This window comes from Drosophila takahashii, chromosome 3L (genome assembly GCF_030179915.1).
Source record: "Drosophila takahashii strain IR98-3 E-12201 chromosome 3L, DtakHiC1v2, whole genome shotgun sequence".
In the NCBI taxonomy this organism is placed as follows: Eukaryota; Metazoa; Arthropoda; class Insecta; order Diptera; family Drosophilidae; genus Drosophila; species Drosophila takahashii.
The window spans coordinates 12,675,878-12,685,999 of NC_091680.1; the positions used below are offsets into that span (position 1 = coordinate 12,675,878).

At 39.0% G+C, this 10,122-nt stretch overlaps 3 protein-coding genes and 1 long non-coding RNA gene across 5 annotated transcripts; 2 read left to right on the forward strand and 2 right to left on the reverse strand.

Annotated features, from left to right (window-relative positions):
- The first annotated feature begins 137 nt into the window (after positions 1-137).
- On the forward strand, positions 138-1,045 carry LOC108059069 (uncharacterized). Its single transcript, XR_011418608.1, has 4 exons — positions 138-278; positions 348-365; positions 449-571; positions 635-1,045. It is a non-coding gene; the product is annotated as an uncharacterized lncRNA (long non-coding RNA).
- Positions 1,046-5,642: 4,597 nt separating this feature from the next.
- LOC108059060 (ketohexokinase) lies at positions 5,643-6,965 on the reverse strand. Of its 2 annotated transcripts, XM_070214804.1 has the most exons (2): positions 6,654-6,965; positions 5,643-6,596 (listed from the first exon to the last, which is right to left on the reverse strand). In XM_070214804.1, exons 1-2 carry the CDS (start codon positions 6,682-6,684, stop codon positions 5,722-5,724), a joined length of 906 nt encoding a protein of 301 aa, XP_070070905.1. In that variant the 5' UTR covers positions 6,685-6,965; the 3' UTR covers positions 5,643-5,721. The 2 variants fall into 2 exon arrangements, with proteins under 2 accessions (XP_070070905.1, XP_016999586.2); XM_017144097.3 differs by having other exon boundaries at positions 5,644-6,962.
- A 320-nt stretch (positions 6,966-7,285) lies between these two features.
- LOC108059061 (ketohexokinase) lies at positions 7,286-8,734 on the forward strand. Its single transcript, XM_017144099.3, has one exon. The coding sequence runs from the start codon at positions 7,467-7,469 to the stop codon at positions 8,613-8,615; it is 1,149 nt and encodes a 382-aa protein (XP_016999588.2). The 5' UTR covers positions 7,286-7,466; the 3' UTR covers positions 8,616-8,734.
- A 61-nt stretch (positions 8,735-8,795) lies between these two features.
- On the reverse strand, positions 8,796-9,580 carry LOC138912918 (uncharacterized). Its single transcript, XM_070214805.1, has 2 exons — positions 9,354-9,580; positions 8,796-9,295 (listed from the first exon to the last, which is right to left on the reverse strand). Exons 1-2 carry the CDS (start codon positions 9,472-9,474, stop codon positions 8,952-8,954), a joined length of 465 nt encoding a protein of 154 aa, XP_070070906.1. The 5' UTR covers positions 9,475-9,580; the 3' UTR covers positions 8,796-8,951.
- Positions 9,581-10,122: the final 542 nt, after the last annotated feature.

The window sequence follows — 10,122 nt, forward strand, 5'->3', positions numbered from 1 at the left end:
ATTGTATTCCAATTTAAAATCACATATTGGGAACAATTTGTTAAATTAAAAACATTTGGTTCTTTTACGGTCATTATTATAAAATGAGGCGTAACAAAATAGAGGAATCTCACAGCTTTCATAGAATCTTATATTTCACAACTAGTACAAATTGAAATTTTACTTCCCTTTAGAATTAACATATAACCTTAGAACGACTATGTTGAAACTCAAATTTAACTTACTTCTACTCTGTGTTATATTTTTCACTACATTTGCAGAGCCTGGAGATGATTTCGGTGCGTTTATCATGTTTGGACTAGACATTTGTTCTTTACTTAATCGAAATTTTACATATGTCTTTGCAGATTTTGACATTTATGAAGGTGTGCATGGCATGGGTGCATCGGAAATCAGATCTTTTAATAAATATTATATTATATACGAATTTTTCCTACCAACTTTGTAGATGTTCCTGAAGCTGGAGCTGAAAACGAAGCAGGAGCTGAAAATGTAGCTGGAGCTGAAAATGTAGCTGGGACCGAAAATGAAACCGAGAATGTGGTTAAGGACAAACCGACGATGTTAAATGGTGCGCATAAATCGGTTCTATCGTTATTAACGCGTTGTATCATATTTCTCACTATTTTTGCAGAGGAACCAAGCGAGATTGCAGACAATCGTGCAAAAATGGATTGTTATTGCCAGGGAGTATTAGATATGATCGAAAAAGTAAAATCATTTCGATCCGATTTTTTGTATAAGACCGTGCGTTTCAAATCCCAAGAAACCTTTGAACTAACTGCAGGAGCAGTGCAAAATAAATTAAAAGAAATTTCGGATGACCTCTGTTCGGGGTTCGATAAGTCTAGTCTCGAAGAATTTATTAAGTTTTATTTTGAAATGGTTGCTACATTTCAAATTTCAATGATTGAAAAGTTTTTAAGACTTGAGTATATTCGAAAAATAATGTATAACTTTTATAATGAGATATTTACTTGTAAAGCGAACATGCTGAAATGCACATTTGACGTTGACTGGCAATAAAACTATTATAAAAACTGAAGCTTATAAACTTATTTTCGCAAAAAGAACAATTCGTAATCAGGGTCAATTCGTGGACATGTGTCAAATTTCTTTAGTTTTCAGATCGAAGGGTATTTTATAGGCCTCACCTCCAAACAGAAAATCTTACAGCTAATGATATTTCCAAAAATATGCTTAAAACCAGTTGCCCTGCCAACCCCCTCAGTATAATTCAGTTTGGCTCATATTGGTGTTTGTCACAATCGTTGCTAAATTGAATTTCTTTTGAGTAAGTAGTGGGTAAAGCAAATCAGGAATGCGCAAAAAATCCAGTGGGATCGTTATAGTCGACTATGAGATACCTATTACAGAGCCTAAAATGCGCGGCCCACAATAAAAAAATTTTGAATTTAAACATATATAAACAAACTTTTTGAAATCCAAAGGACTTTTAAACTGTCAAAATGGCGCAACAACATCCAATTACTGAACCATTATACCATATACCCCTCACGAACTTTACCTTAAAATGTTCAGGTGCGGTTGTCTCTAATAAGCATATCAAAATAAATTGTCTTAATTGGCTGAAAAAATGTTTTTGCTTATAAATAAAATCTTTCATTTAAATCTTGTATTGTTCTTTTAATATGAGACTGCTGTTCATATCATTATTTTTTTTGGTAACTGTTTTCATAGTTAATTGCCAAAAGGGACAGAAAAATAATGTGTGTGAGCCAGTAAGACCAAGACGAAACTATACCGAGCCCAATGAAAGTGACTTAGACTACAAACATTCTGATTCAAGAGTTCGCGGTGACATTCAGTGGTATATTCTGGATTTATTTATAGGGAAATATCAAATCTATTCCGTTCAAAAGTGTTTAAACGAGACAAGGAAAAGAGTTGATAAACTGGAAGAAAGGCGATACCCTGATAATTGCGATATAACGGCTTTCAATCCAAAAACACTTTCCAAACCCAACAAGAAGAAGAGGACAAAAACTATTACGCCACGTACTGTTGGTGTAGATATATTAGCTGGTATAGCAATTAACGTGGCGACAGAAGCTTTGACGAAATGGGTCATGCCTGCAGTGGAAAGGACCATTGAAGCGATAATTGAACATCTATTCGAAAAAAATAAATCGAGTTGCGCGAAAGATGCAAGAGATAACCTTTTAAGAGGCAAAGGAACTGCAAAAGATGATGAAAAACTATCTATCTTTTTAAATGCTATAATTGGAGTTTCAAAGCAATCAATCTGTACAATTTCTAAACTTATAGAAGATGATGGAGTAGAAGGATTTACTAAATTTTTGGAGAGTACTGCATATCATATGGTTACAGCTCATATGATTATGAACCATTTAAGAATAATGTCTGCTGCTACATATATGGAAGGAGAAACGTTTAACTGTCACTGGAATTATAATGTTAAAGAACTTTCGCGAGATATTTATGAAAACTTTTATTCATATGCAAGTTGTGTAATATACGCAGAAGACTTTGTAAGTTTTCCAGATCTTTAAAAATTTGTTCTTATAAGTTCTCCAAATATAATAAACATTTGGACTTTAAACAACTATTTTTTAATTAATAAAAAAATGTTTTAAAATGTTTTGGAGTAGGCTTTAGATTATGTCAATAAAGACGTATAATATCTGCTATGTTTTAGTTGTTGTTCATAAAATTCTACATATTTCATAAATTACAATAAAAAGAAAAATAGGGAAAAAATTAATAAAATTCATTGGCAAAGAACTAACCATTAATACAAATGGTATAAGCAATTGTAATTGGCTATAAGCTTCAAGCTGAGCCAATGTAACCGGAAGTCCCTTGTTTTGAAGTAGCAATTGAAAAAGAAATTTTTCTTTTTTCGGAAACGAAAATGAGAAAACTTTGGCCAGAGTTTGGCGGAAATGTGGCAAGTAATCTCAAGTACGGACCATTCAAAAGCAATTCTCCCATGCCCATACCCCCAGGGTCATTCTTTAAATCCCAAATGCTGCCGATTTGTTTGTCATGATCAAAGGATGTGGTCGGTATTGTAGTTTGGATTTCCTTTTCCCAATCGGACAATGACACCATCAGAAATTCTAAGGGAAAAAATGATAGCATACTTTTCGTTGCTTGTTTTGGTATCTGTTTTTAATAACATAATAAGTTACATTTCAACTGACACTGTTTTGCGTCTGTGAGAGTAGAAATAATAACACTTAGAAATTGAATACTATAGTGCAATGACCTCTTCTGTGAGAAAATTCAAATCGTACAATCTTATTTGTAAATTTTAAAAAAGTTTGCATTGCAATAAAAATGTTTAATATGGATAATCACAATGGTGGTAAAATAAATCAGTAAACGCAATAGCTAAGAACAACAAATTATTCCAAAAAAGTAATTCAGTGTCGTGGGGGATGAAGCTTCAGAGGCAGTGGAACTTGACTTTCGGGTGGATGATTCTCCTATTGCCCTCTGCTAAGTGAATTTATAAATACGTAGCAACAAAAAACGAAAAAATGACGGTGAAAATAACATTTTAAAGGAAGAAAAGCGAACGAACATACTTAGCTATTTGGGTATGCAGGGCCTGATGACCTCATTAATTTTCAATCTGAGCCGGATTACAGTCCGCCGGCGGGAGTATGATGAATCTCTTCCTCGCCTCCCCCCACTTCTAATTTATGATGATAAATGAGTTTCAATCAAGCGGCAAAAGTGAAGTTGACGGCGGCCAGTTGCCCGTTTTGACCACTCGGCTCCTTGATTTAGAGGATTGTACGCATACATTTTTACATAATTCGATTTGACTTTATTCCTTGGAAGTGGAGCGAGGATTTTCATTTTAATATTTATGAATTATCTCTGGTTGAGCTATGTTTTCGCGGTTCGTACGAAATTTCAGAAATCAGCGTCTTATTGATCTCAACTGAAATCTCTAATTAAGAATCGTCTTCAGCGGCATTTGCATAATCTGTGCGAGCACAAGCAAATTATAATCTATTGCTTGCGGAGATTTCACTTATCGGTTTCAAACAGGGACAGTTTAATCACCTGCTGGTGGTATACAAAATGTCCCATTTCCATTTATTTAAATAATCTGGCTATATTTCAAATGGCCAAGGATAAACGACAAAGTGTAAGTGGGTGAATGAAAAAATATTCGAACCCTTTTCAGCAAGGAAAATTAAAGGACATTGCCGGTCCGTTATGCAATCAATAGAAAAGTCGGAAAAACCGAAAGTGCGAGGGAGGTTGAATGTACATATATTTGTATATCCGATAACACAGGTACACAGCCAAAAATTTCCACGAACCATTTCAAGTTTTCCATGATATTTGGGTGCTCCTGAGTAAAAGTCCCATACAAAATTATTTTCCATCACCTACAGGTTCCGCGGTATAGCTAAGAATACAAAAAACCGATGTTTGCCGACATTTTGAATTACATGGCCTATATAATTGGACTAACCTTTATTATTTTCGGTAGAACCTATTCTCAATACATCACGGCATTCCTAAAAAATAGTCCCCATTCTGAACCATTGCCCATGTCTTTGGAATTCGACGCCAAAGTTGAAAATCTCAAAATTGTAGAGATTTTTCTGATGGAAAAACAATTCTGAGGATTAAATCTTGAATGGAAGTAATTTTAACTATTCATTGTATCTATTGTTCATTGTATGCTTTAATTTCGGTTTAAAGCGTTTTCATGAGAACATTTTATTGGATTTCTTATTCTAATAAAACCGATTTTTTTATTTCATTATCTACTCCTAAATGTTGTCAAATTTTGAATAAGTCATGGCAACCTCTAGAACTAAGAAACTAAAATACGTTCACTGAACATACACAGAGAAATGTAAATGTTTACTCCCATTCTGTAGGATGCCTTGACTTTTTTAAAATTTGACAACATTTAGGAGTAGATAATGAAATAAAAAAAACGGTTTTATTAATATAATAAATCCAATAAAAAATATTCTCATGAAATCGCTTTAAACCGAAATTAAAGCATACAATGAACAATAGATACAATGAATAGTTAAAATTACTTCCATTCAAGATTTAATCCTCAGAATTGTTTTTCCATCAGAAAAATCTCTACAATTTTGGGATTTTCAACTTTGGCGTCGAATTCCAAAGACATGGGCAATGGTTCACAATGGGGACTATTTTTTAGGAATGCCTTGATGTATTGAGAGTAGGTCCTACCGAAAATAATAAAGGTTGGTCCAATTATATAGGCCACGTAATTCAAAATGTCGGCAAACATCGGTTTTTTGTATTCTTAGCTATACCGCGGAACCTGTAGGTGATGGAAAATAATTTTGTATGGGACTTTTACTCAGGAGCACCCAAATATCATGGAAAACTTGAAATGGTTCGTGGAAATTTCACAAAGTTTAATTTTGTGTTCCTGTGTAATTTATAGCCATAAGGTAAGTATAGTATTATCTTCGGACAGCGGTGCGTATACGTAATAAATGCTCGGTATTTAAAGAATCGTAGAGTTTATCTCTACGTTTTATTTTTAATTTTACAATTTCCCACAAGCCCTAGTTTCAGAAATGTATTCTCGCTGAAAGGTAGCTGCAAATTCAAATTTTTGTTTTATAAAATTTATTTTATTTTTGGTAACAAAATAACTAGCTTATCAACAAAACGGTATGGGTTAAATTTCTGAAATGTTGGGCCATGAATCATATAGTATTATAGAATCGGAGGCAGCAGGATATTAGCGATGTGGTCGTAGCCATTTTTGGTGCACTTGTAGCTGGCCATGCGATTGCCGAAATCGACGGCAACGGGCAGGGATCTTTCGCGGATGTAGAGGGCGTAGATGAAGGCGCCGACGAAGGTGTCGCCCGCTCCCAGGGCGTCCACAATGCGCTTGGGCTTGTGGGCCTTGACGTGGGTGTAGTTGCCGTCGAGATCCAAGAAGCCGGCGCCCTCTGCGCCCCACAGGACGACCACGTAGGGGCGCTTCAGGTTGAGACCCCAGCGCATGCGCAGCCGCTCGTCGAGCTGCAGACAGGCGTCCTCCAGGGAAACCCAGCCATTGGGCTGGGCCAGCTGCTTGGAGAATATGGCATAGTCGCAGTAGTCCATCAGGGGCCACATCTCCTCCAGGCTGTTGTCGAACTCCAGCGACAGCACGATCTTCTCCCGCCTGGCCGCATTGTAGGCCGTCAGCTCCTTGACCATCGCCAGCGTGTTCTTGAAGTGCAGCACCCGCATGTGGATCCAGCCGTACTGGCTGAGGTCCAGCTTCCGGAAGTCCTCGATGCCCACGTCCGGAAAGTCACTGTTGCAGATGACAATGTTGCGCGTTTTGGTCGACTTGGTGAGGATCACGGAGGCGAACGGCGCGTCCTGGTCGCAGGTCGGGCAGTTCTCAATGATGATGCCGCGCGCCTTCAGGTCATCGATCAGCACCTGAAACACACACAGGCTGCTCAGCATGCCGAAGAACTCCACCTTGACCCCCAGATTCGAGAGCACGGTGCAGTTGTTCGACGCGTTGCCGCCGCGCATCCAGTAGCCCCCGATGGCCTTCTCGTACGTGTGCTCCACGGGGAACTGCTCTATGGTCGAGACGAAGTCTATGGTCGTGGTGCCCACACACAACACCGTCTTCTTACCAACCGCCCAGCTCAGCTTGTTGCCATACATGCTGTAACTCTTTTCCTTTTTTTTTTATTTTCAAAATTCAATTTTCCAAAAACGTAACTGCTTGATTTGATGGAGAAATTTAGACTGCTTGCGATTATAACTTGGTAAATTTGGTGTTCAGAATTTAAAAAAGGTATTTTGAATGTTTAGCGATTTCACTGCTGATGATTGCAGTTGGCTAATAAATGAAATAAATAATAAAGAAACGAAATGAATGTATGTAGAGTAGGGTGGTCCATATTTATATGGAAATGTATAAGGTCCTACTAGCTTAGCTTTTAAACCAATTATTCCATCGAAAATCATAATTTGACAACGTTAGAAATGGAAGAACGATTTTGTGCGACTAAATTATGACTGTCATATGTGTCATATTATACGACTCGTATAAGTAATTTACGGAAACTTCAAGATCATTTTTGTCAACTTAAAGCTACCATGTGAAGGGTTGAGAATAAGATCTCATTTTGTAGAAAGAAACCAATACTTTATTTGTTGTCTGTTGGCATAATGTCAAAACTTTGACTAAAATAAAATTTAAAAAAATGCATTTGCTCAGATTTTTAAAATTTAAAAGCGAATATCTCTTTGGGTGATATTCAATTATTTTATTAGTATTTAAAATATCAAAATTTCTATATTTTTATGCTTAATTCGTCAAACTGTTTAGAAATAGAATCGAAAATATGACAAGTGAAAATTGAGTGTGAGAAATTGAATTGAAGACTGGGGGAAGACGAGGATCGTCGATTGAGATTTGGAATCGGAGTTAGTGACCCAAGATGACCCAATGGTGTTCGCTCAGTGTGATGAAGGCCGTGCTGTGCGTAGGCTGCACGGAGGTGGACTACGTGACCACTGTGGAGAACGTGGACTTCCAGAGCGACAGGACGCGGACCCAGAACGGAACTCTGCAGCGCAGCGGCAGGTCCTCGAACGTCAGCACGGCCCTCCGGCTGTTGGGCGCCAATGTGGAGCTGTTCGGCGTGCTTAGCCGCAATCCCACATACCGCATGATCCTGGACGACCTGGAGCAGCGCGGCATCGACATCAGCCACTGCACCTTCACCGACGAGAGTCCGCCCTTCTCCACCATTGTCCAGGAGCGGTGGACTCGTCGCTGCACAGTTGTCTACTGCGACAAGCCGTTTCCGTATGTGACGGCCGGGGATTTCCGGAAGCTGGATCTCAATCAGTACGGCTGGGTGAACTTTGAGGCGCGCAGTCCGCGGGAAACCTGCGACATGATCCGTCTGGTCCTGGACCACAACAACGGTCGCGAGGAGGAGGATCGCATAGTGGTCTCGCTGCAGATCTATAATGCCTTCGCCAAGGTCGTAGATCTGATTGGCATGTGCGACTATGTGTTCGTCACCAAGTATATAGCCGAGACCCGTGGCTGGATGACGCCGCTGGAGGCCTGCGAGGGAATCAACGAGCTGCTGCGGATGCCGCGGAACATTCGGATCCGACGGCCCTGCGTCATTGTGCCCTGGAGCAGCCTCGGCGCCGGCTGCATGACCACGGAGGGTCAGTACTTCGAACTGCCCGCCCACAAGCCCAAGAAGATCATCGACCGGGTGGGCGATAGTGATTGCTTCACGGCCGGCTTCATTTACGCCGCCTTCGTGCGGCAGAGGCGTTTGGCCGATGCCGTGGACTTCGCCAATGCCGTGGCCAGCTTCAAGTTGGCCTATGTCGGTTTCGATTGCCTGGGCCACCTGCAAATCGACACGGTCAAGCTGCCGGTCAAGATCAAGGGCGACAGTGAGGCGACCTCCGACGAGGAGGATAATGAACAGCTAAACAGCTGCCGGAAGCACCTGCTGCGGCCATTCGAGTACCAGGAAGCGATCAAGGACTTAAGGGTCACAGTCAAGGAAGAGGCGGTAGAGGCCTCGCTGATCGTGGAGCCCGAATCTGCTAGTTAGGAATTGGAAAAGTGTGAAAAGTACTGTCTATTAATAATCTCAAATATTCTCGAAATGTAAAATTCTATTTTAAATTAAATAAACTGTCAAAATAAATAAATTAGGTCATATAACAAATATATTTGCATATTAACTAATGGAATAAATAGATCGACAATAGTACAAATAAAATTTGAGCTAAAAGATTTTATTAAGAGATTTTTTTAAATATTTGATTTGTATGATTTAAAGTTTTGGACTTCTTGCCGGCATGATCTCGATTTAGCTAAAAACTTCACTATTTTGTTAAATAAATTAATTACTAATTCGTTTTGGCCTCTTCTCCTTCAGGTATCCTCAAGAGTCATGTGTCTTCACCTGTTGCTGAATAAAATTGTCAAAATCTTTCACGACAAGTCCCAACTGATAAGAGAACTGCTTCAACTGAAGAAAAATCTCTTCCTTTAAGGCCGACCTTCCTTTTTCCATATCCAGCGTTTTCAAGTTGATTATACCTTCGTCTGTGTGACTTTCACCAGGTTGTTCTAGATAAATGTGTTTGTCCAGGTATTCATCCAGACTTTCGACCACGACTATCGTGTGACCCTTGTAAATAAAATGGCGAAGGGCGTTCTCATCGGCTATAATGGCATTGTCCTCAGCACTGATTAAATATTTTCCAAAGATTCCAAATTTGTTGGCTGTAGTTTAGGGATCATGATAAATCAATTATGCAAAACGGTCAGCGACTTTACTTACCAGCAGATATAATGCGACTTATCATGACGCCATTGTCCCAACGAAAGGTTTGCATAACCTTTCTTTTTTGATTACTTGACAAAATCAGCACATAGAATAGTCCACTTTGAAGAAAGGACATTTTTGGAGAAGAGTTTTAGAATTTTGTAATAGATCATTCAAAATTACTCAAAAATGTACCAGTTTTTAAATTTTGAATTAGATTTGACCAGAATTTCTGGGCTCATCTGTTTATTTGGTTGCTGTCTTCTAAATAAATTCGAAATAAAAGGAGAAAAATATTTTAATTGCAAATTCTAAGATAAAGTCTATCAACTATAGACTTCCACAATTTACCTGACTTTATTCCAGACTGCTGAGTAATTTACGATACAGGCTTCAAATATTGTCTTGCGGCTCTGAAGGGCATGGCATAATTTCGGACACAATGATTTAGTTGAAATTCTCTCTGGGCGGCCAGGCCAATCCACGATGTCACAGATAGCCCTGTGAAATGAGGAAACGGCCAGGGGAAGGTTATATATGTGTGTGCAAATGGATGCTGAGGAAGAACTGTTGCCACAGCATAATTGCCACATGATTAATTCTTGAGTCAGGCGAAACTTGTCCGGGTCCGAGACCAAGATAAATGCTAATAGATATACATTTATGTAGACGTAGGGCGGTGGACAAATGTTGTGAATAGCGGAGCTGGGCGGTTGTCTTGGTCATTTATCATTTCGGACAACAGGCAGGCAGCAACAACAATTACCACGAATATAAGTGACAA